This window comes from Drosophila willistoni, assembly GCF_018902025.1.
Source record: "Drosophila willistoni isolate 14030-0811.24 chromosome XL unlocalized genomic scaffold, UCI_dwil_1.1 Seg141, whole genome shotgun sequence".
NCBI classification, from domain to species: Eukaryota; Metazoa; Arthropoda; class Insecta; order Diptera; family Drosophilidae; genus Drosophila; species Drosophila willistoni.
Window position 1 is genome coordinate 11,656,598 of NW_025814052.1, and position 27,560 is coordinate 11,684,157.

Below are 27,560 nucleotides of genomic sequence, written 5' to 3' on the forward strand. Positions count from 1 at the left end.
TTCTTTTTCCATTTCCGTTTTTCTTTTTGTTTTATAAATTTTCCTTCTAGGGGTTTTCTTTGTTTTGTTTTGTTTTGTTTTTTTTTTTGTTGGAGCCATAGAACAATTATCACATCTTAAATATACATTTACATATATATATATATATATAAATAAATACATATATATATCTACATACATATATAGAGGCTACACTTAAAAGTATCCATTATATATTTTCTCATATGTATCAGGTGTATGGGTGTTTGAATGTGTGTGTGTTCTAAACAGTTGTTGGTTAAACTAATGCCATCATCATCATCATCATCATCATCATCATCATCATCATCATCATCATCATCATTATCATAATCATCATTTTATAACACAAAACCGTGAATAATTATTGAGTTATATAACCAATTCATAGATTACAATAACTCAAAATTTATAAAATTAATTCCAATTAAATAAATTTATTCAAATTTCTTACGATTTGTATAAAAAACTTAAGTGGCCTTATAAATACCAAAATCCCTTTGTTAAACAAAAATTTACAAATTGTTGGCCACAAAGAACAGAGCAAGGGAAAAAACAAAATTAGTTGTGAATAAATTCACTTGCGATGGGAATGGGAATTGTAGTCGTTTATGTATTCATTCATTTGAAATGCATCTTCAGTCCTTAAACAAACACACACTCAAACACACACACACACACACACACGTGAATGGACTTGGTAAATTGTTTGTCTCGGTGACACTTGACCAACATTTAGCCACTTTTTTCTTAATTAGAGTTGACATATTCTTCTTCTTCATCTTCTGACCAGTTTGCAGCATTTCCTTATAGGTAGCCAGATAGAACTTTGTCTCTCATCCTCTGGTTGGCTGCATTCAAAGTTTGCTCATTTATATTGTATAAACAGAGCCTTTAGCTCATTGAAAACGTTCTCTAGCCCCAGGACAAGTGGACGTTCTTGGCGGCATCATCATTGACTCTCTCTCTCACTATCTCTCTCTCTCTCTCTCTCGTTCTCTCTTTTTTTGCTTATGTTTTTCTTTATACTCTGTTCTTTTGGTGTCCATTTCCCAAAAAAAAACAAAACACAAAAAAAAACAAGCTCACAAAAGTATGCTACAATTTCTTGCGTATGTGTATCTCTCTGTCTATATGTGAGTGTATGCGTGCGTGTGTGTGTTTGTGTGGGCAAAGGAGATGCTTTGAATTAAACGTTTTATAGCCTAGCGGCTGCTGCTGCTTGCCTTAGTCGGCAAAATTTCAAAGGCCAAAAGAGCGAGGCAAAAATTCATTAGATATTTAAAAACAAAGTGAAAACATTTGTGTGGCCTTTTGTCTCTGATGCTAATAATAATAATAATAATGACGATGATGATGATGAAGGGCAACTACCAAAAAGGAAAATGAAAGGAATTAAAAACCATATAAAAACAGGAAAAAGAAAAAAACAACAACAAGAATCAAAACCGAAAGCGAAACCAACACTACATATATTCGTATATGGGTGTGTGTGTGTGTATGTGTGTGTGTGTGTGTGTGCTAAACGTGCATGTGCCCATCACCGTGCCCAAGGCTAAAGCCCTGCATTTTCATTTCCCATTTTCATTTTCATTCTCTCTCTCTCTCTCTCTCTCTGTGTGTCTCCCTGTCCTTTTGTCTGGTTTGTGTCATTCTAGTAGATGCACTCGCCCAGTAAATCGCATTCACCCTTCTCCAGCGGTTTCAGCCACAACGGATTATAGTTGGGGCAGAGCTTACGATGTATGGGCATTTTGATTTGAACAGGCGTCGCGGCGACACCCTCCCAATTGTGTCCCTCGAAGCGTGAACCATCCGATTTGTTGCATTGCACACTAAGCGGCTCCTGTATGTACATTGTGTACAGTTGATCGACGCGTGGCTGGCTCCATTCGATGCTACGATAATTTGCTGAACGTGCCCCATTCAAATGGATGCCACGCTGATGCTCCTTGCTTTGACGCCACAAAAACGAAAAACGAGAAGTCAAATTAATTTGCCTCAAACTTTTGTTAAATTCCCATGAAAAGCCCCCATGAATGAATTCACCACTAAAGCTTCCAATACTTAGTCGTTAACTGAATTTCAAATTTAGCATTCGACAAGCTTTTACTTAAGAGATCTTATTTATCGATAAATATTTACTTGATTGATCGATTCAATTTTTTTGTTAATCAATACTAAAGATCAGTTTTGTTTAAGTTTAATTTTGATGGTTTTATGGAAACTTTTTCAAAAATGCTGTATACTAACGTTTTGGGATAATATTTTTTTTTTTTGTTTTGTAAACTTGTTTTAGCCTAATCATTGATAATTGTTCAAAAGTTGACCTTTCTTGGTTATAATTCTTTTGGGTTACTTTAGTAATTATTGCTTTTTTTTCCTTCGCATCATAACAGAAACCATTTAACCTTTTATGTGTAAATTTTTGCCACATTCTCATAACCGACCGCAAATTCCAGCGAGTCACCGCCGTTTGCTAATCTAATATAAACTTTGCTAAAACGACCGCACTTCCTTCCTTTCCCCCCAACTGCTCGACTGCTTTCTTCTTCTCTCTATCTTGCTGCTGAGATGCCATTAAAGTTGGCAATTAGCGAACACCTTTTTTAGCCTGAATACAGCCTGTCGTCAAAACATAAAGTGAAATTCCCTGCGTTCCCAAAGACAAAAAGCAAACAAAAGATGAACACCGTAACATTGGGGCGGGAAAAAAACTTTTAACCTTTGATGCTTTTGACCGAAATGCCAAAGAAAAATGGCCAACATAAAAGTCAGTGGGGGCGAAAGGGAGGAAAGGGTCTCCCAGTTCCATTAGTCACTCACCGTTTCATATAGATGAAGTAATTCTCGAGCGTCTCCTCTGATACAGAACTTTTGCATACCTCAAGTTTTGTCGCTGGATAATAATGGATATAGTTAACGCACATTTCATCGCTGATGGCGAATCCGCCAAGAGCTGCACTCTTATCGGCCGAGGTATTGTAATAGCAAGTGGTAACCAATGCATCACCCTAAAAAGAAAAGTGAATAGTCCCGTCTCTCTCTCTCTCTCTTTCTCAAAAGGACTCACCGGCATCACATGTGGCTTATAATGCAATGTACGCATCTCTTGGAAATGATGCGAATAGTAATCATCACGATTTACTTCTCGAAGTTCCTGTTCACCGCGAAAATGTCTCGTAAGGACACGGAGTCCACGCAAATGCGTATGCAATTGGGAGCCAAAGATAATTATGCCATTGCTTGGTAAGCCTGCCCGTGTACAATCGGCCACACAATAACCGCTAAGAGGAAATGCCTGTTGGCCAGGTGGTATGGCCATTTTATCAGTATACTCTAGGCCCAATTCCATAACAGCTGCATCATATTGACGCAAAGTTTTCGATATTTTGATGCGAAAGCCGGAATTATCCACAAGGCCTGCCAAGAGAAGAAGTGAAAAAGTGGGCATATGATTAATATTTTTTCCCCTCTCTCTCTTCTTTATGTTGTTGTTGTTGTTGTTGTGGTTGTTGTTCGTTTGAAATGCAAAAGGACACTTAAATCAACCCGGATAACGACATTGCTGTCCTTGCGACAAGTGCATATATAGATATACATAAATGTATAAATAAAAGTTTTAATGAAATTGCGATGGCACTTTCTCTCTCTCCTTTTCTCGTTCTCTTTGACAGCTGCCATAGTAATAAAACATTCCAAAAAAGTTAATTTGAAACGACAACTTTGGGTATATACTTTATATCATGTAGAGCAGGTCAGTTTGAAATTCGTTTGTTCATTGCTGACACTAATTGAACCTAAACAGTTTATCAACACTAGAAAAGTGTAAACGGAAACGGAATTAAAAACCAAGCTACTCGAGATTTCAGTGTTGAAAAGTGAAAAAATCGGCTAAAGTAGATTTCAGTGTTGGCAAATACTAGTTTTATTTGGCGCGTTGTTTGACCGCCCTGGCAGCTAAATATTTTACTCTAAATTATAAAATTAAGGAATTTTCCGCTGCTTTGGCAGCCGAATATTGTATTCTGAACTATATTTGTTTTCTAAAATCAAGAAATAATGTTAACTCAACAATATTTTTGTTTGTTGAGAATAGTGCGAACAAAAGTTTCAAAAAGCCCGCGTGTTCGAGTTCCGAAATTTGGCATCTGGCAACACTATCTCAAAATTCGACAGCTTCTTTTAGCCGTAAATTGCTACTTTTAGCTACAGTCCCGCTAAAAACATATTTTTCTTTTGTTAATTACACAAAAACTACGAAATAAATCGCCAAGGCGCACCTGAGGTCGTACTCGTGGAATTTTTCTCGTTCGTTTGATACCAAATTTATGTAGTTTAAGGCTATTTTGGGCCCGAGTAACGTAAGTAAATATTTACCTTTGGGTTATCGATTATTGCCCACCACTAGGCACTAAGCACTAACTCACAGGAAAACAATAGGAATACGACACTCACCTGCCTGCATCTCTACATTGTTAAAGTGCACCTCGAGCCTTACATAGGGATTGTAGCCTGGACCACCCACTGGAAGGCCAGCCTCTGGCGGATATGTAAATGTGCTGGCACCCATGGCCCACAAGACCATTACCTTGGAGCAGACTTTAGCCTTGGGTGGCATTTGATCGCAATCACCATTGTAAAGAGGAATTTCGTCGTGCTCATCGGTTTCACAGTGAAATACCTCCATGTGATGGACAATGTGCGGATTTTTAATTATAGGCTCGAATTGCACAATGTGATGGCGATGCTTGATGATCTGGTCAAGCCGTTGCACATGACACCAATAGGTGGTCTCAATAGCTGGAACGGGTGCCTGTTTCAAAGTGATATCAATGGTAGACAGATCTCTGAAAGAGCAAATAGAATGATTGATTACCGTACTGCTCACTGGAATAGAATCAAAAAAAACTACTTACGTCTCGGGTATAAGTATTTTATCAGCACGCAATAATTGCATCATTTTCATGCCGGCTTCATGGGGCGAACTTATATTTGGCATCGCAAACTGATGATGATCCTCCAACGATAATTCGGTTTCACCACGTGCCCAAACCACATACATGGTGCCCTCCTAACACACCACATATAAGCACATATATAAATGGATATAGCAGAAAATTATACTTACGTGCAAACGTAAATCAAGTGGATCACATGTATCGAATTTGCGTTTAAATGCCAAAGTAAATTCATCCATTTTAAAGACCTCGCAATCTTGCTGATAGTCCTTACGCACCCAAAGACCATCGGGACTGGTATATGTGTCAGTTACCACATTGAAGAAACCATTCTGATTCTCAAAGAAACAAATGTCCGCATCCGTGAGGCTGCCACGTTTCGAGAAACCCAAATAGAACCAACGATGCTGCTCATTGAATGCATTTTGCAAATGGAAAAGTACCTCCTGTTTATACCAATCGACCATCCAGCTAAGTTTTATCTCCTTATCATCCAGATAGATCTCATGAAGTTTTGTATCTGATAGACCTAAGGAAAAAGAAATAACATGGATTAAGCTTTTGGACGGATTGAAAAGAAGTTACACAAGTTGTTAAAAGTGGGTTTAGTAGAAGAAACTCAAGGAAACTTAGAACTAAGAGACAATATTTCAATAATCTCTTGTGATGGCTTGCGGATGTCTCCTCCTACCTTAGTAGAAACAAATGAAAAAGAAACAAACTTTATGTCAAGTGAAGTGTGTGTATGGAATGAAACACGTTTTATGTCAAATGGAATGTGTGGCAAATGAGAACAAGCTAATATTTTGATCCTATGATTACATACTTTCGGTTTTTATGTAAGGCATTTAACGCACTTCACTATACCTCAGCCATGTTTTAAGTTTAATCTTTGTCGAGACAATAGTTATCTACGAACAGTTTAAGTGAACAATCATCTCAATTGTTGCATATAATTTCACAAGAGATCCATTCACTTGAGCCTTTGTGAGATCATTATGTCTAGTAATATTCGGTTTATTGGTCAGTGGGCCGACTTTAATCAACATTTTATTGAAGCAATTTGTTGTAGTTGATTTCAGAGTAATTTGCATCTTTTCTTCGATTTCAAGTTGAATCACGTCTGGAGGGCTTTGGCCTGTGGGCCAGCAAACGCCTCCTCCCGTTTCCCCCAAAAGCCCTTCTTTCCCATTCGCTTACTCCTCTTTTCGACACTTTTATCTGTCCAGACTGTATTTGCCACGTTTTATGACGCGCTCTTGAAATTAATGTGGCAATTAAAGCATGGTCTCCAGTTACAAGTTGCGAGAAGCAAAAATTTCGTATACAGGACTCGGTAGATGGTATCCTTTATGCATATATACATATATATAAGCATCTATGGTATGTATGTATGTATTGGGCGTTACGATAATCAAGTTGCTTTGTACTAATTACCCAAATAAAAACGAAACACGCGATTTCAATCTGACCGACTTGCTTCGCTTCACTCGGTTTCTGCTATTACTTCTTCATTCCACTTTCACTCGCCCCCTTTGTCTCTCTCTCTCTCACTCTTCTTGCAGTCTCTTTCTGGGCCGCTCATCTGCGGCAATCGGTCAGCAGTCAGCAGGACTAACAATCGTCCAGCCATTCAGCCATCTAGCCAGTGAAGCGGCAGTAACAAGAGGGAAAGAAAAACCCAATAAAATGTCAAATCCAATTGGCAAACACACACACACACACACATGAAAGTGGAAGTGGATGTGAATTGAGAGATGTGGACCACAGTGAAGTGCACCAAGTATATCAAATTGTTTGACAGTGCACACAAATGGAAGATGATGGAGGCGCTAGATGAGAAAAGGAATGCGAAAGGAACAAAAAAAACCAAAAAAAAAAAAAAACAACCTAGACATAGGGGAGCGGGTGATGGAGTGAAGGAATTGTGGGTGGGGATGGGGCATGGAGCATGGATAAAGAGAGCGACAGTAAAAACACTCGATTACAATCAAAAGTGACAGCAGCGGGGAATCGGTCAATGATTTAGGTTTGAGCTTGAACAGGCTAGCTAGACGGCCAACGGGCTGGCTGGCTGTGTTGTTGGCTCGTTGAATCTATCCCATCTCATGATGAATTTCGCTTTCCTTCCGGCTGGAACACTGGGCCAAAACTAGTAGTTAAATTTACTCCTTACTCAAGATGCTTTGGCTTAGTTAGAATTCTTAAAATTCGCCAAAAAAATATCCTTAAACTGAAGTTCCTTTAGTGCCTAAGAAATTAACCAGGAACTTAAGCATTCGTTAAGAATCTCAAACGAAGTTCAGAGATAACTTTATAAAGGATGGTATAATGGGCTGGCGAGAAGCTGTTGATTGATTGAAGTTTTTGTTAAACTAAAAAGTCCTTTATCTCAGCTTTCTGTAGGACTTTTCAGGATCTGCTGCTGTCAGTCAATTTCAACTGGAAGTTGGTAAAATAAACCACTTTTCATTGTTACGGATATATTTTATCTATTGAACTAACAACTGAAATCGGGTCTACATCTTTAATTCTTGATTTGAAGCTTTCCAAATAGTAATATTCCAAGAAATGAAACTGCATTTGTGAAAAAATTTCAATTCGAAATTAAATGTGCATGGCTTAAGCTCCAATATTTCCAATAATATAAAAGATAAAGTAAAAAAAAAGGGTTAATATTATTTTGAAATTGGAAAGTTTATTGAGAGCAAATATAAAAGATTTTGGGCCCAATAACTTTTCTTTCATTTTGAAGTTAAACTAATAACTTTTCCTATATGACATAATTTTTGTTGGTTTTTTTCCTAACTAATTCAAGTACGATGATTCTAAATATGAACTCGGTTCAGGTTTGTTGAAATCAAAGGGGATTAAAGGGAAGTCGACGATCAGAATGTCCTGTTTGAAAACCATACAATTTCGAATCAGTGTGCCATAATAAATTTTCGCTTTCCGTCGCTTGCCAGCATGATGCTGCTCAACCAAGCAGGTTCAATCAAGTTCAGCGGAAGTAATATGCTCCCACCAACGAGTTGGTTTCTCAACTGGATAGCACACACACAGACACACACACAGACTGGTGGTTTCGTATAAAATTGATTTGTTACACTACATATGTCTCACTTCAGATCCAAACAAGCTCACATATGTACAAACGTACTTACATACATACATACATATATAACACGAACCGTAACAGTCGTGTAACCAAGCGAATGTGTTTGCTCTTCACCACCCATCGAGCTGACAGAGTTGTCCTCCCCAGGACACAGGGATTGGATTTGGGGGGGGGGGGGGGGAAGAAAAAAATAAACGGGATGATGGTAATATACAACAAATTGGTTACATTGTTACCAAACGCGTGCACAAATGGGCAAAGAATTTGAAATGAACTTCATCATCAAACACAACGAAGAAAACTTCAGAGAATCAAAGATTAAGATTAAGATATTTGTTAATGTTTATTAACCAACCAAAGATTGTTTCATCTTTAAGAAGGTTTAGTTTTGCTCTTAAAATCAGTTGATGAAAATAGTTCAAGTCACAGCAAATGAAGTTTTCAATTAAAGTTTAGTTAAAGTTGAAATTGGTTTGAGAAGTTTGTGTGTTTTAGTGAAATTGAGTTAGGACACTGTTCAGGTAGATTGTTTCTTGGTAACATCTTTTGTACTGTTGAAAGTTAATTTAAAATTCCAAAAAAGCAGCAGTTCGAATTGATTTGATTACAAAACGGATTGCAGTTTAAATGTTGTTGTTGTTTTTTCTTTCGTTTCTTTTCGTTTAACTTGGCATCTTTTTGCTGCTCACGCATACGTATACGTAATATTTTCACACTTTGGCAAAGTAATTGAATTCACACACACGTACTTACCTAAAGTATGTGTATGTATGTGTATGTGTTTGTGTCTACATATATGACAGTAAATTTAATAAAGTTGAAGTTTATTGCATTTTGACTTTAGCTCTGCTGCCGCCTGGCTGCTTCTTAGTTGAAACCCCGATCCTAATCAAAAAAGTTTTTGTTTGAGCGCTTTGAACTTGAAATGCCATTTTAACGCTACGCTCTGGAATTCTTCTTCTCAATGCTGCCCCAATGGATAAGGCAATGGGATTGAAAAGTGGAGTCTATATATATATATATATATATATATATATTTTGTGTGCATAGTTTGACTGGATAATGGCAATGGGAATGGGCACATGATGGTTAGATGAGTGGCATGCCAAAGCGCACAGGAATTTTCTTATTATTTACTGCATGCGAATAACTTAACTTGTGAAAGGCATTTTTTTTCCCCTTCCCTCCCCCTCCCCCCACGTTTTTTTTTTGTCGTCATCTCTCAGAGTTCTTTTTGCGACGCATTTCTACACAATTTGCTAGCACTCCAAACCAAGGAATCGGCCAACCCACTCCCACAAGTCGCCCACCCAATGGCATTTCCTTAGCCTGTGTATGTGTGTGTGTGTGTGTGTGTGTGTGTGTGTGTGTGTTTTTTTTGTGCTTTCTCCTTCTGTTTTTGTTTGTTCGTCGTCCGGATGATGTCATTATAATGATGTTATATGCACAAATCGTTGTCAATTGGTTGATGCCTTTCCCTTTTCTGCTTGCTTTCCATCCACTTCCATTTACGTTTCGAATTCTTATTTCCCCCTAGGCTAACGTTCAAGTGACGCAAAAGCATCTTGAGAATGTCGCCATTGCCATTGCCATTGCCCTTATATCCAATTCCCTCTCACTTAACACTTTATTGAATTCCTTTTGTGCTCTGTTATCATTATCCGTTCCCCAACCACCCTCTGTCTGTCTGTCCGTTTCCGTTTCCGTCTGCCTCTCCGTCTTTCTCTCATAATATAAATTGACTGCGTTTGCTCGTGTTGTCCGTTCGCCTTGTCACATTGAGTTATGAAATGACATTGAAAACTTTGGGATTTCAATGCAAGTGGCAACCACCCCCACTTATTGACCCATTTACAATTCAATCACAATATTTTCCATTACGGTTCTCTCATATTTCCATTTTCAAAGGTAGATAAAACCAAAAAAAAAATATATCACTCATCCGCCATGTAATTCAAGAAGAAACACAAGTTTATCTAATGAGAAATATATAGACCAATTTTTGTGGGTCCTTTGAAATACTTAATACAATCAATTTGTTGTAAGTGTCCTCTATTTGTTTAGAAAATGAGAAAACTGAAAACCTTTTTTACTTTTCACTGATTCAATTGATATGTGCCACATTCGTTAGACTTTGATCACTTACTTTATATTCCGAAGAATAAAATTAATGATATTTTAAACGACTTTTGAGCCAAGACTTTCTTTATGAGCATTAATCATATCCTGATCTCTGCTAAAGTGAATGAGTTGATTTTTTCTCGTATGTCGTAATGGGCACATTTAGATATATCTTTTACATTTGGCTTGCTCCTATGACTTTTTCGTTTAACGTTTTCTTTTACTTTTCTTCTTTGCTCCTTTTGTTAGCTACATTTTTGATTGAGACAAATATTTGAACAAATTTCGCCAAGGACCTCCCTCTAGAAATGTGGTTGAGGCATTTTGTCGTATATAAATTATTGAGGATTTATGGTGTGCACTCAGGCACACACACACACACACACACACATACATACATACATACATATGTACAGACATATATGTATGTACATATATGTTTATATGTATTGGCAGATTGTCTACAACAAACGAGCTCACGTTTAGTTTATGATGAAGTTTAGTTTATTTAATGGTTCGCCACTTGGCACCCATCATTTATGCCTTCGAAATGATGATGATGATGAACAGGATAATGATAATGATAATGATAATGATTATGTGGATGATGTCGTGCACAGGTTAATGTAATTGCCCAGACTCGTCAGCGGTTTGCGGTGACACTTTGAGTAATGATGACACTTGCCGCCCAGTTCGTTAATCTACTCTAAAATATCACAAAGACCACTTTAATCACATCGCTTTTACCTTGACAACTTCTTCATTTGGATCAAATTGCACAATGGTTTACCACAGTGAAATGGACCCGTGGACGACAAGGATGAAAAGGAGAAGGAGAAGGAGGAGGACACACAATCCAAAGAGTGAGTGAAGTGAACTGGAACATATTGTGCTTGGGCAATGCTTTTGCAATTTGACCGCAAACATTTCGAGAAGCACGAACAGGTGTACAGATGTGTGTATATGCATCTCTGTGTGTGTGTGTAAAGGAAACGCCGATGGTACGCACATGATATGCATTCAAAAGCGACATGCGTTATGCATTTTTGAAAAACAAAACATGCCTAACTGCGGTGACCTCTCCTTGCATAAACAAAAACCCCCACCAAATTGCCATGGTCACCAGAAACGGGGGGAAAAAAACGAAACCAACTCGCCCAACCACTAGACGGAAAGCAGTAGAGTTAAATCCGGCAATGGCAGAAACTGCGTGATAAATAAATTAAAAGGCACACGCAAAACAGACAGCAAAAAACCAAAAACGGCCAACAGCAGGCACATTGAAACCCAATCTAATAAACCATTGGCCACGCACTGACCCCCCCGTCCGGTTTAGAAGGTTCATGCATGTGTGTGTGCAAGTGTGTGTGTGTGTGGGTGTTTGTGGTGTGGGATGAGCCACATTGGTTTTGCTTGGTTTGGCTTGTGGCCAACGAAAAGCAACCAGAACAAAAAACAACACCAAGAGTCAAAATGAACCTGAAAACGCAAAAGCCAAAAATTGAAATTGATAAAAAATTATATGAATTTAGGCCGAATAGTTAATACCCTGTAGAAGAAGAAGGAATCAAATTTGCATCACTTTTAACTCTCTAAAAATGTTTTCCGTATATCTAAATGATTTTTAGCAAAAGTTTATAAACAAATAGCTTGATCTGTCAGATTATTGACGACTAGTTACACCAGAAGTACTACATACTTATACATAGATACATATATCTACAGTCTAAGTCAGTTACAGGGTATCTGTGCAGATAACCATGCGAGTAGTAAAGAAAATTGCACTCTTTAATGCAATGATAATGTCGAGTCTGTCTTTCTTAAAAATAGGAATAAGACAACTAAAGACCTCCTTTTTTTTAGGTTTCTATAGCATAACTTAGGGGGCCTTTAGCGACATTTCATAGATAATAGATAGTTATAGTTTACAAGTAACTCTTTCATGCAAGATCATAGTCTACTTTAGTTTTTCAAACTAAGTCAATTTCTATGTAAAAGTTAACAGTGTTGGTAAACATCTCGTCGAACTGGCAGTGTTGGTCTGAAAGAGCTCTAAGAAAAGAGTTCCAAGCAAAGTTCTTAAACAGCCCTCGTACATATTGATGTTTAGATTAGAATTTTGCTTCCTGGTAACTTCCTGGTAAGTTTTTGTGGTTCATGGCTGACAGAATAAAAACTTGTGTCCATTTGCATGGTTTTGCGTAGCAACTTAATTTGTTTGTTGTTTCTTTTTGTTCGTGTGTCTCATATGTATGTATTTTCCGTTGACCAACCCACCCCACCCCACACCCCGTCAGTCTCCCCGTCACCCATCTCCCGTAGTCAACTCTGGTCTTCTAACTGGCTTTTTACTAACTTTCCTCTCATTGAGTTTGGTCCATAAATACATAAGAGTATGTTTTGGCTAAATTAGCTTTCATCTCTTAGACTGGTTTTTACCATCTCTTCCTGTCTCTCTCTCTCTCTCTCACTCTCTCTATCAGTGTTTTGTTTTCTCTCTGTTTCTATTTGCAAACTAATTTACCGTTAGTTATTACTGTGCGTGTGTATGTACAAAAATGTGTGTACATACACACATATAAACAAACCTACATAGGTCATTTGTCTGCCACGCCTTGCCCATAAATTACACAAATTCTTTAAGAGTATTCATGGACCACATTCACACAAATACACACACACACACACACACACACGCACACACACACCCATACATACCGAGTTCGAGAAAGTTGTCACTTATAAATGCGAAGTTATTTTCATCTAAGTTGTTGTCATCACTAACCTCAATCCAAGCCTCCTGCCAACTAGACTGCCATCATCTCAGGGCTGGATTAGGATTAGGATTAGGCCAATGTCAATGTTAAATCTCATGACCAAGAGCAAATTGACAACTTAGTTGATAGTACTATTTATTTAAGTGTATCTCATATTGTATTAGATTCCGATCTAGAGATTCTCCTTGACTTGGATCTATCGATAAAGTTATCGATCTAAATAGAAAGTTGCGGTTAAGCTTTAAATACACAGTATTTTGCCTCAATTCAGAACGATAATTTTGATTTTATTTCCTGTCAAATTGGGTGAATAGAACTAACCCAAAACTTTAATTAAACTATCTAAAAGTTTTGTGTGTGATGAAATTGATATATTTTCTCTGCCGATTACTTAGTGAATTAAGATTCCTGTTAACATTTTTTTTTTCAATCAGTTTTTATACCATACACCCATAGGGTGAAATGGTATATTAAAGTCGCCAAAATGTATGTAACAGGCAGAAGGAAGCACCTCCGACCCCACAAAGTATATATATTCTTGATCAGGATCAACAACCGAGTCGATCTAGCCATGTCCGTCTGTCCGTCCGTCCGTCCGTCCGTCCGTCCGTCCGTCCGTCCGTATGAACACCTAGATCTCGGAGACTATAAGAGCTAGAGCCACCAAATTTGGTATGCAGTCTCGTGTAGTATGTACGCTTATCGAGTTTGTTTCAAATTTTTGCCACGCCCCCTTCCGCCCCCGGAATTTACAAAAAACCGATTTTCTTAAAAAGTATAACAGATAGAAACATCAAATTTGGTTTGTATACTCGTTTAGTTAGCGCGCAAAAAATAATTGTTCCATCTTTTTGCCACCCCCCCTTCCGCCCCCGCAATTTACAAAAAACAGATTTTCTTAAAAACTATGACAGCTACCGACATTAAATTTGGTATGTAAGCTAGCCTAACAGACGCGCAGACATTGACTATTTAATCATTTTGTCACGCCCATTTCCGCCCCCGCAAATTAAACAAAACTGATTTTCTTGAAAACTAACAAAGCTAAAGTCACCAAATTTAGTATGTATACTGGCTTAGTATGCGCGCAGAATATATATATTTTAATATGTTGCCACGCCCACTTCCGCCTCCATAATTTAGAAAAAACCGATTGGCTCTTGCAATTTTTTGACCATCGCAATCAAATTCGGCAGACTAATTAATCTTATCTATTTCTACCAAACTACCAAATTTTATTGAAATCGGACTAGAAACATGCAAAATATGCGTATGAACGTATTTTGCTACGCGATGCATAAGGGCAGAATTGGCCGTTGGCTAGTGGCGGCGCTAGAGTGCTTGTGTGTTTGTAGAGTGAGCGAGATAGCATATGGTATGAGGGCATGTTAAAGCAATTTAATAGACATACATTTGGTTTTCGAAATTTTAAATATTTGTTTCACCTGGTGTATGGTATACCCAAGTCGGCGAGACGACTTACTTACTTCATTCTTAATCATTTTATTGACAATCCGTCCCTGCTCAATCTAAAGACACAAAATTTCAACCTATTCCTTGGAGCCTCATTTGACCATGGCCATGGCGGTTGTGGCACTTGTCGAACATTTTTGGGGTGGTCCACCACCAGGTACCGAAGATGGGGGCGTGGGGGGGCAGATAGAAGGAGAGTCAACTTAATCACAAGAAAACGACGCCAAAAGACAACGCCTTCACCCACTTTCTTTCTACTTATGCCATCTGCTTAGATGGTGTTGGTGGAAATCTGCAGTGTCAGCCATTCATTCATTTGGTTAATGACATTGTGCGGTGGCTGCTGCTGCTGCGGCAAAAGCCATACAGTCAGGCAGACAAACAGACAGACGGACCGACAGGAGAAAGGACAACTTGGGGCTAAGTAACTCGCTGATAAAGTTTTTCGGCCCACCTACGACAGGCACTTTGTAAATACAAATGTATCCATGTCGTCATCATATGCCGCCGCATATGAGCAAGTCACAGATACTTTGCACTACCTACCTTCCATCTGCAAGGCCCTTCTTCGTCTGGCCCCTCTCCCTACCTTACCTCACCTCATTTTAACTCATTCTATTTCACTCCTCGTTCATTCTGTTGCTGTTGCTGTTGTCTTGTGTTTTTGCCTAACGTTTTGTGTGCTAATGCTGCAGCATGCCCCACTCTCTCGTCTCCCGTCCCCCGTCCTCCTTCCTCCTGCTCCTTATTCATATGGCCCTGCCGACACTCCTATTCCCCGTTCTTCCATCTTTCAGCTCTGGCCTCTTGCTATTGCCTGCATTGCCCACTTGGGAGCTAGCGCAGCAAAATGAAAATGGAATATAAATTTCAAAAATTAAAATGGAACAAAAAATATATGTATACATATATAAATGTATATGTATATGTATGTACGTGTATAACAAAAAAATAAGAAAATACATGAAAATGTAACTAAATTAAATGAAATTAAATGTGCGAGTAGAGAGAGAGAGAGAGACAGAGAAAGAGAGCATAAAAGAGGGAGAGATAATGTGTGTATGCAAGTGTTTTCACACAGTCAATAGGCAAAGCTAAAAATATTGAGTAGACTAAAAAATAACTGAAACTTTCTCTAGATAATATACAAAATATACAACTTTAACGTCAACATTTATAAACTTCATCAGATAAGATAGAAATCTTATAATAATTTATAATTTAATTAAATTTAATTTTCGCTGCACTTAATTGTAATTCCCAACTAGTTTTCGCGTTGAACATATGATATGGCCATTGCATTTCTGATCTGTTGATGATAGAACTTAAACTTGGTTCTTGAACTAGCTATACAGACAATTTGTTTATTGTTTTGTCTTTGTTTAGAATTGTGATATCACTTCCAAGAAGGAAGTACATATGTAATCAAGAGAATTGTAATAAGATGCCCTGATTATCTGGCCTCCACTGTGTACGTACCTATGTACATAGCTGCTTGCTGATCCAAGTGCGCTTTAGTGCCTTAATAATAGCTTAACATTTGCATATGCACACACACACACGCATACACACGCACTCAAACTCACACTCAATGGATACAGGAAGGAACGTTGGAGGTACATACATATACATATATAACACTCTATATACATATACATATATACCATCCGTGTGTGCTTGAGAGTCAGCACTTTGATTCAATTCAGTTCAAGATGTAAAAGCAAAAGTATTTAGCAAAGAAGACGTTATGACGTCTCGCCAATAGCTTTCACTATAGATTCGACTAATGAGTTTCAAATGCATGCAGATGTCCCCCCTTTCCCCCCCTTCATGCAGGTAACGTTATTTTTTGGGCAACGCCACTTGATGATATTCAATACGAAATGGGTTTGATTTTTTACGTTTTTCATATCCACGTACATGCAGTTGACCTAAATCCAATCCAAAAAGAACGTAAAGGAAAAAAACACAAAATCGACATCAGAAGGCGGGGACATTGTGGGCTCCCTTTGACTGTGAAGTAGTTTCTATACCCTACATAACGGACAGATTCTGGCTGCATTAACTTGGTCAATTATATCATAAATTTGAACTTAACAGGCAAGGATGTGGAAGTCCAATTAAGCTGATTAATGAATTCTGTTTTTGAACTGCTCGTTGACTACGAAATTGCCCCACAGAAAGGGACATTTATGTATAAAGAGGAAAAGTCTTTATTGTTCTTTGTTAAGTGAGAATTGGGCTCAGTCTCCTCGCACTAAACTAACCAATACCTGATGCTCAAAAAGGTGTTGGTAAATATTCCAATCATGCCTATTGGCAGTGTTGGTAAGCTTTGTGGAAAGGGTATAACCAAGAAAAAAAAACAAAACCGGGGACATAACGACAAATGATTTTTGCATGAAATTTAAGCGAAAACCAAAGTCAAAGCTAAGCTTAATGAGTTGAGAATTTTGGCGGGGTTTCGGTTTGATGTCGGTTTCGTTAAGAGTTTCGGCTTTTATGCCCTGCAGCTGTTGGGAAAATTGTCTGCGAATAGAAGGACACACCCACACACCGACACACACACACACACACACAGAAACATACATACACAAGGCAAATAATTTTATGCCCCACCAAAAGAGAAGGAGAAAAAGATATATGTATATATATATATATATGTATGTAGTTGAGCTGAAGACGAAAGTGGTAAACGCAATTTAATCAGGCAAAAATCAATTTAAAATAGATTTACTTTGCCACGCTAATTGGATGCGCGGCCCCGTTACTGTCCCCACCGCCTTCCCTCTTATCCTTCTCATCGGTAGATGGAGCTGAAGCTGCCGTCGATGCCGACGGCAAATTAACAAATATTTGCCAACTAAACAGAGAATTTTCATCTAGTTGTATGTATGTGAGACAGTGAGAAAATTACAGAGAGAGAGAGTGAGAGTGAGAGATAGAGAGAGAGAGAGAGAGGGATAGATTGAGATAGAGAGCTTGCCAGCTAATTAAACATGAGCAGGATCCGCTCGAGGTGGCAGGCGAGGAAGCAGTTTAGACATAAGTAAATTACTTGGAAACGGCATTTTGACACTTGGCTGCCGGCTGCCTTTTGATGGATTAAAGCCCAGTTGGCGTTAACAGTAAACAAGCCAAAAAGAGACAGACACACACAGTGTGAGAGAGACAGACACAGAGAGAGAGAGAGTGCAAACTGGTAGGAGCTGGACAAATAATTTGAGGCAGCCAAGTGCCGCAAAATACATTCAAATTTAATTGAAATACAAATTGACAGCTTTTGTTTAAGCACCAGACAAAAAAAAAAAAAAAGAGAAAGAAAAAGGAAACCCAAAAATAGAAAATAAAGCAAAAAGGGATTGGCCTGCCAAGAGCCTCAACAACAAACAGGACGGGCTCCTGCGAAAGCTGGCGAATCCTTTAGCCGGCCCACAATTGGAGGACACACAAAATTCAGCAAAACAAGCGCAAAAACCAATTTGAATTCAATATAAATATTTATGCAGCAGTTAAAAAGTTGAATGCAAGAACTCAAGCACCAAAAGTGGCCACCAACAGCCAAGCAACTTGGGCCAACTTAAAGGAGTAGAAGAAGAAGAGTACGAGGGAGGAGGAAAAGAGCGCAAAAAGAGAAATGGCAAAACTCAACAAAAGTCCCATTGACAACTCTTCAATTCTTCATCATCAGCATCAGCAACAGAAAATGGCAAACCAAATTTAGAAAACGTTTTTTTTTTTTTTGGGTCCAATTAATAAAAAAAACCTCCATATGTGACTGATCCTTAGAATGCTGACTCCTTGACTGAACTAGGGTTAGTGAAACTACTCATCAAATATTTTAATTCAGCTCTTAAGAGTTTATTTGTCAAGTTGTAAAACAGTGATTGAAATTTTTTATATGTACGTTCAGTTTATGTCACAATATAAATCAAGTCGACAGTCTTAAGTCGTTTTTGTTTAAGTTCAATCAACTTGTGAAATGAAAATATTTACGATTATTTGTCGACTTTTGGTAAACATATATAAAACTTGAAAAAATAAAAGAACAAGACTGTTTAAAAAACACTAAAAAAATTTAAAAATTATCTAGAATTGAGAATATTCCTTAAATATATATCCATGGAGCTCAAAATATAGATGAGAAATATTTTTCACAATGAATCTTGTTTTAAATGATCCCCAATGAATCCCCAACAAATCGCCACAAATTCACAAACTGATTGAACCAACATTGCGTATGCGCAATATAAAATTCACATTATCTCTGTGTAACAAAACTTTTTAATATGGGTCACATTTTATTAGTGGATTGTATGTAAGAACAAGTGTATAGTCGAAATTGTCAAGAGATCACTAAATATCCTTCTACATATATTTTCTTAAGATCTGCGGGCCCATTCGTTTTCATCAGTTTTGGGTTGATTAGACCAAGGTATGTATTCCTTTTTTCTGAAATAGCTTCATATTTCATATTTTTTTACACTTCAGAATTGCAATCGATTCCTTTTTTTAAATGTCAATGTAAAAATTGACTAAGCTAATTCTTTTTTGTTGAATTTTTCAAATTTTTGCTTAAACGCATTTCCAAGTAACTAAAAATGTCAAATAAACTGCAGCTTTTCGTTTGATTTCTAAGGGCCAACATTGCGTATGGGTAATCTTTTGCGGAATAAATTCATTTTTAGTATTCATAAAAAAATGTTGTACAATAGAAATTTGATTTCCAATTTTGGATGGCTTATAAAATATTTTTTTTAAATATTTACCAACTTTAGGGACAAAGCCAATCTAAAGAACCTCTAGTTAAACAGTTTAGCTCTAAGTAAAGAGGATTAAGGACTAAAAGCTGTGTTGCACTACATTAAATTGGCGTGTTATTTTTTGGATCTCATTTGAAAACCAAAAACTCCAGAAATGATAACGAATTTAACACTCAAGGCATAAACGAGGCATAGATTTATTTCAATTTTACTTTTGACACATCGTTTTCCATGAAATCGGAAGGTAAAAAAAGTATTTTGGTCTCTTTATTTGTCATTTTATTGCATAGTTTTGAAACCGCATTTACCGCACACGAAAGTTGTTTTTGGTTTTTGGTAGGCAGGGCCATCAAATTGATTCATCAAATGAAATGTTTCGGCTTAGACAGCATAAAAGCAACAACTTCTATTTCTAAAATGCACAAAAATGTGTCATAAACATGAATATGAACCTAAGCAGACGAAAGTTTTCAAAGTGTGTTGCATACTTTTTTGGGTTCTAGACACCTGCTGATTGATGGCCAACTAAAGGTCCGTTTGCTCAACCCACAGAGCTTAACTTGTATGTTATTTTGACACCAAAACAAGAGCAAAAATTAATATATATACTTATATGGCTGCTTATCATTGAAATCTCCTGCTCGGCAAGCCGATCTAAGTGCTTTAACCACAATCGCTCCACACACACACACACACACATGAACGCTCCAATGAACTAAGCTACAAAATGATGTGCCCAATTTAAGTGACACAGCCACACACACACACACACCACATATATATATATATATATATATTCATGTTTCCAGCAACATTTGATTCGTCTAACTAAAGCAAATTCAAAGAACATTTCTGGCAGCTTTTTCGTTTGCCTGAGCGCACTACAAGTGGCAAACTGCGAGAATACTTTTATGTGTTGGTGTAGTTGTAGGTGTATGTGTGTGTGCGAGAAAAACTCCAATGGGGTAGAATGTTTAAGGAAAAGAAATGCAGGCAACGGCAATGCTTAATAAAGTCACACGAAGCGGAAATGAGCGTGTAATGTAAACGGAAATGCGTTGAATGACGCCATATTTGCTCTCTCTCTCTCTTTCTTTCTTTTCAATCTCTTTCTCTGCCTCCTACCGCCCCGCATATTGCTGATACGGATTGGGGTTTTTTTTTCTCGCAAAATTGGCTTAGCTTATTTTTTTTTTTCTTTTCTTTTTTAGAGGACAACGCAGCATCCCCAAGAGCCATGGCAAACAGTAAAGTGTTAAATTGTGTTCACTGCAAAAGAATGACAAAATGTTTAAAGGGAATTTCAATTCGGATGAAGGCAAAAACGTGCTGCAGACAAGCAAACATACACACATATACATACATATATATACATAGGTATGTGTACATGAAGAAAAGAATGCTCGGATCCTTGGATTTCTCGGACTGCTGGAGGCATTAAAGCACAGTGTGTCACAATTTTGAAAACTAAAAATCGAGTGCCATCAAATGCTTAATCTAATTTTGTAATCTATAACTATTTCCATATATATATATATATATATATAGACTGTTCTTTGTCAAATGGAACAGGTTAATAGCTAAAATCTCATGATTCGAATAATTTTGGCCTTGAAAAAGTTTTTTTGGATGGGCGAAGAGCTATAAAAGTGTTTCCAATAAACCATATAAAGTTTAGTTGTTTATTTTCTTAAACAAGTAGAAAAAGTCTTCGTGCTAGTGTAATTTTTCATGATCATAAGTAAACAATATAGGACAATATATATATGAGTATAAGAAGAAGCCTATTCGTGCTGCTATTGAAGTAATTTTTGTAACCACTGTGCATACAGAATGCATTCTCGTGGGAATCAGATGTGATGTGTGTGTGTGTGAGTGTGTGTGAGAAAGAAGGAGAGAGAGAGAGAGATGAACATACATACATCATTGGTTATTTATTGGTTTCCACTAAATAAATCGAGGCGAAATTGGCAAACGTCGCTGAATTGGCCAACTCATTGGCCTTCTGGTCCATAGCGCAAATCCACAAATACATACACACTATATAGCCAGCATATCCAGCATATATCTATATATGTACTCCATAAGTCAAAATGTATTAGGAACACACACACACACACACACACACACACACACTAACAGCAACAAATTCCATTGAGTGATCCCATTGAGAGCGAGAGAGAAGTATAAACTTTTCTTTCATTCTACTTTCATTTTTGTGTGTGTGTGTGTGTCTGTGTGTGTGTGTTTGTTTTATTTTTTTTTTTCTGTTGTTACCAAATAAAAACGTAAAAGTTGTCAAAGTTTGTTCTCCTGTCTAGTGGGTCTATGGGGGAAAGGAGGGTGATGAAGTGGGAGGTGGTGGGGGGGGGAGCTCTCATGTTGCAAGTTGATTATTTATTCAGTTGAGTTTTCACTTTGGCATGACACCCACCAACAAGAGCAGCCGCAGCAAAAACACACGAGAATCTGCAAGAAGTTCGTTCTTTTGATATTTTTCTCCCTTTTTCTTTTTTTGTGGCCTATTGATTGAGAAATGAAATGAATGAAGGAAATCTGCAGCTTTTGCCTTCTCATTAGTCGTTCGCTTGATTGTTGGGTAGAGCAAAACTTTGCATTCACAAAAGATTTCCCTTAACCCAGCAACAACAACAACAAGTCGATCTCGATTAGTAGGCAGCCGTCTTAGGCCAGGACAGCATCCAGATGGAGCTGGGAGTGGGAGCAGCGGCATTTTATCGTTGTCACGTCACCGCATACGAAAAAGGTGGCCCCCAAAATGAGCCATCAACTCTCTCAAGGGGATGCTGGTGAATGAGGTAGATAGGTATGGCAGGCAGGCAGGCAGGCAGGAAGGGGGCATGGTACAACGGAGGAGTTAGAATGGCGTATGCGACCCTGACGTGGGATTTGCCAAGGCTTTTGGTAAGACAGGGAATGGACGACAGTGAGAGAGAGAGAGAGAGGGAGAGGGTGGGCAGAAGCCATAGGCGGTTGAACGATGGAACACAATGATAAGCATGGCAATAACTTTTTAAATCGCTGCGGGCTACTTACAGACGAGGGACACGGGCACACACAAACTCCGAAACCGACAGGGAAACAGACAGTCAGAGAAACAGACACGGAAACGGATACGGATATGGTCTACACAAAGGGAGGAATTCTACGCTTGTTTAATTTGTAATTTTTTATGAATTGAATTGAATTGAATTGACAGATGGCGTATGATATATATGTATGTACGTATATATATTTTGCAATATATAATCAAAGGAACTTTATTGCAAATATCCTGGCATAATCAGCTCTTTATTGTTTGTCCATCTATCAAAATACAAGCCATTATCTCATTTTGTTAATACTTATTCATCAAACGATCGCAATGATAACAAATAGCTCGATAATATCGACACCTAAAACATTTATTTTATCTTAATTTTTATGCAACTTATAGAAATGAAAACCGTTTAATAAATTCTTTAAGAAGTTCCGAAGGAAATCTTTTATGTAGTTTCCTAAAAGAAAACTGGTTGGAATCACCAAAAAAATTCTCAAGTTTTTTAGCCTGTTTAATTCGGAGAAAATTTGTCAAACAAAAATTTTGATTTAAAGAGATTTTTTTCCCCCAATTCAATTCGGATTATTAACCATTAGAAAGCTTAATCTACGATTTGAAACTTGATGATCAGTTTGGATTTGATCAGAAAGGATTTCATTCATTACAACATTCATTACATTTTTCAAATTGAAATATTTTATGGCTAAAAAAACAAAGCAAATTATGAGAATTAATATATTTCCAAGCAAGAAAACATAATAATTTTATTCTTATTTGAATTTTGACTTATGAAAGTTCTGGGCATTTCATACCAATAATTAAATGATATCCATTAAAGCATGATATAGTTCTTCAGGGTCTGGAATCACTGTTAATGAGAACTTTCTGGGCAAACACACAGAGAAGGGAGAAAAACTAGAAATGAAATTAAAATAACAGAAATGTAAAGAAAGGCAAGGCAAACTAAAGGGAAGAAGAATTGAATAAACAAAGTGTGTAACACTAAACGCTCGTAAAGCTTTCAATTAAAATTAATAAAAATTTACGCGAATTAAATAAACATGAATGTAGCATAGCGACCATAGAAAATGTTGGCGCTAAAAGTACAAAAACCAGGTGAAGCAAATAAAAGGCGTCTGAAAGGCAAAGAATGGCTAAGAGAGAAAAAAAAAAAAACGAACAAAATGAAAATTGCTTGCTCTCTCTTTCTATCTGTGTGTGTGTGAGTGTGTGTGTGTGTGTGTGTGTGTGTGTGAGTGTGTGTGTTTGTGTTGTTGTCCGTGTCCGGTTACGATGGATTTGTGAGTGAAATTCACGCTCATGTGAGCCATGGCCCTAGACTGGCTTTATCGATGTGCTCCTGCTATTGCCTCTGCTTCTGCCTCTGCCTCTGCCTTTGGCATATTAACATGACCAGGCGACTGGATTAAATAAATTGAATTCTTCAGAAAAGCAACAACAACAACGACAACAAGAACCAACCAGGCCATTAAACGGTTACAAGGAAAGTGTCCAGACCATATTAAGACCAAAACCAAGCTAGACCCACTGAACTTCAAGTGTATGTGTATTCTCCTTTCTCTTATCTTTCTTACACTCTATGTATGTGTGTGGGTTTTTTGTGCTTTTCTTCCTACTTTCTTTGTATTTGGGCAAAAAATTGTTTATATTGTTGTCCATTGTCGTTAGTTGAAGTACAAGCCGAAGTGACAACAAAATTAGTTGAATCATCATCTCAAAAACATCAGATCAGATTTAGTGGGCATGAAAATGTTAAACGAGGGCAGTCGAAAAACAAGTCCCTTACATTATTTCCAAGAAATTCAAATCATTTTGCAGACCCTTAAGTAATAAGATGTCTTTCAATTGTTTGCCAAGCTCTCTCTCTCTATCAACTATTTTCTATCAGGCCTCTGGACGCATAACTAAGCAAAAGCATTGGAAGGGAGATGCTTCAATTTCTCAAGTACTTTTGGCCTTGACAAATGGTGACCCCGATGCAAGGGAATCCCCAGAAAAACAAAACGTTTATTTTATTTACTACTGTTATTTGGCTATAGAAACTAACACTAATTCCTTGTTAGAGAGTTTAGAGTAATTCGTAATCCTCTGTGATGAGCTTAAGCTAAATCTGAATAAAATTGCATTCGATTGCTTTAGATAAAATGCAAATAAAAATATAATTTCTTAAATTTATCGATCATACCTGAATTGTGTGAAACTGTTACTAAATCACCTACACAAGCCACAAGACATCAACAACAACAACAAGCAGAAGAAGAACAAAAAGAAAACAAGAAAAGGAGGTGAGGCGAAGAAATTTTGTAGCCAATCCTTTAGAGAAAATTGCAGGCCCAGTCAAATGGCGCGGCGCCACAAAATGTGTTTTTGTGTATGTCTGTGTGTGTGTGTGTGTGTGTGTTCCGCCGGGTTTTTGCGTCTCGTCTCGTCTCAAATGAAGAAGACATTTGTAACTTCTATTGATTTTTAATACACGTTTTGTTGGCAAACCGACGACGACAACGACAACGAGAACGCCGACGACGACACTGGGTCCGGACTCAACCCTCTCCCAGCCTCCCACCTCCCACTCCCACCTTGAATCTAGCGTCTATATATTTTTTGAACTTTAAGAGGAAACCAACGCTGTTGGACGCATTGGTCTAGTCATTTTGAATCTTGTGCCACGATGTTTACGATGCCTTGATGCGAAAGATTGAAGATTGCCTTTCAGTTTGTCTGCGTGTGAATTTTAATGCCTTTGAGCGCTAAAAGAAGAAGAAGAACACGACACAAAACATGTCACACAACAAAACAAAACACAAGACACAGGGAGAACAAACAATAATAACACTGAAAGTACTCTGCAAATCCGCATATTTGCCATCATCATCTCCATCTCCATCTCCATCTCCTTCTCTCTGGATGTGTCGATGATAACTTAATGCCGCACGCATGCTTTCACATGCGGACAGAGTGTAAGCCAAAAATGGAGTCAAACGGAAACCGTAAACGTAACAACAAGGATGCCAGGATGTGAAACAAGGACTCAACCAAAAACCAATTCCAACGATTTGTTTGCCTATGCAATTTTGTGATAACATCGTGACACGATCAATCTGTCAGTCAGTTCTTTGACTAGCTCAGCCAATCAATTCGAAATGTTGGGAACTTTGTCCCCTAAAGTATGCAGTAAGTAGTAGACCATGCATTTATATAAAGAGAGATTCAAAATTCAAAATAAATGTAGTTTATGGACACAATTTTCTAATTATAAGGCATATGAAACATTATACATTTGTTGCATACTTTTAGGGGAAACATTTACCCCTTTGTATTCGAATGTATTCGTGCTCTTAATTCAAATTCATCATCATTTCTCTGTCCAAAACTTGCATACACAGTAATTAAGCTACTCAAATTTCAAAATTTGTTAATTTATTCCAACATCGTACATGTCCCTACACATACATATACATATATGTCCGTTTTGCGTATGTATATAGGATGCAATGTAACATTACCTTTTGCTTTTTATTATTTGCTTAATTTAACTGAAAATTGTGCATGTCTTGTTTATTTGGGGATTAACCAAATTAAATTCAACATTTCACATATCAATGTGTCATTGGATGAAAGGATAAATATAGCCTCAATAAAGAGCAAAAAAAGTAATTGGAATGTGAATTTTAATTGACAAGTTCATCTATCTGAGTGCTAGACTGGCTACTCTTACTCTAAAGGTATATTATCTATAGTGAACTTGGTACTTTTTTGATGTAGGAATGGAGGAATACAACTAATTGAGCTATTGCTCAAAAAAACAGTTTCAAGTTTAAGTTTGACTTTATATTCAGTCTTTAACATCGTAGGCTTGTTTGTGTGCCTTGTATTTTAATCACTTACGGAAATTTGGCAAACTCATTCGGTACTCACTGATTACCCTTTTGAGATTTTAAGCTTGGGATAATTAGGAAATGATGTCCTATGCCACAGGAGACCTATTAATAGTTGCTCAGGATCTTATGTTTGCCATGTTTATATTAGATTAAGTACCGAACTCTGTAGTAAAACTATAAACTCCAGATCTAGAGTGTGGATAGGCAAAGAAAAGTAACTTGTACTCTATCGAAATCAAAGTGCTATATATACCACATCCTATACTACTATTTACACTGTAGTCAGTCCGTGTATTGAGTCAGATCTAACAACTTGATAAGCAAACCTCGCATTGGTAATGTATCACATCACAAGAATAGATTGTTGATGGTTTTTACTTTACTACTTGGCATTTTCACTTGGTGTTTATGGCCTGTTCGGGGGAGGAAAATATATGGGCGGATCCGGAGCCAAAGCAGTTGTACTTACGATTCGAAAATGCACTCAATGGTCGCGTCAGCAGTGTCAACATCACAAGGAGCAACATGAATGGCAGCAGCTGCGGTGACTGTTTTTGTTTTTGCTCTTGATGTTGCTTCTGTTTCTGTTTCTGTTGCTGCTGATGCTGATGCTTCTTCGGCTGTGAATGTGATTGTTGCTGAAGATGTTGTTGATAATGTTGTATTTTGGTTTCAGTAGCATCCTGCTTCCAAATGTCTGCTTGATGAAGACGACGACAACGAGGACGAGGACGACAACTGCTCAATTGCAGTGCCATTTTTTGCTGTCCTTTTTTTGTTTTTCCAAACTCTGTGTTATTCTTCTCTTATTCACTTCGATGTTTTCTCTCCCTCTTTCTCTCTCGCTGTGTGTATTTTTTAAAAAACTGTTTTCGAGTGCTAATCGTTTAACGCTGCTGCTGCTGCTGCAGTTCCTGTCAGTTGCTGCTCTTGTTAGTGCCACATTATTGATGATGATGCCACCAGAGCAGAATAAAAAAAACATCCAGAACAGAAAAGTATAAATAAAAGAAGAAAAATAAATGAAATGAAATCAGTTTAAAATGAAACTAAGAGTCTTACAGTAAAATTATTGTCATGATTGTCTAAGGAACATTTATTTGAAAGAAAATTTCCCTGCAAAGATAGTCTGCATTATCAATTTCTCTTCACTTGGTATAAAGATGGTCAAACTTGCATTAACTTGACCTTCAGATTGATTATTGGAGAGTGTAATATAAACAATTCAAAACCCTTTTTTTTATGGTTTTTCTTACTAGTTGTTTTATAAAACAATATAGCTGAAAAATAAGGTATAATATTTTGATTAGAAGAAACTTTTCTTCGAGATTTCTTTGAGAATAACACTTCCATTGTCTGAAATCTAAAA

General features: G+C 37.4%; 1 protein-coding gene across 1 annotated transcript; it reads right to left on the reverse strand.

The window, feature by feature from the left end:
- Positions 1-1,599: 1,599 nt before the first annotated feature.
- LOC6641182 (tyramine beta-hydroxylase) lies at positions 1,600-27,115 on the reverse strand. Its single transcript, XM_002064126.4, has 7 exons — positions 26,661-27,115; positions 5,150-5,508; positions 4,938-5,092; positions 4,477-4,868; positions 3,092-3,441; positions 2,845-3,032; positions 1,600-1,973 (listed from the first exon to the last, which is right to left on the reverse strand). Exons 1-7 carry the CDS (start codon positions 26,947-26,949, stop codon positions 1,673-1,675), a joined length of 2,034 nt encoding a protein of 677 aa, XP_002064162.3. The 5' UTR covers positions 26,950-27,115; the 3' UTR covers positions 1,600-1,672.
- Positions 27,116-27,560: the final 445 nt, after the last annotated feature.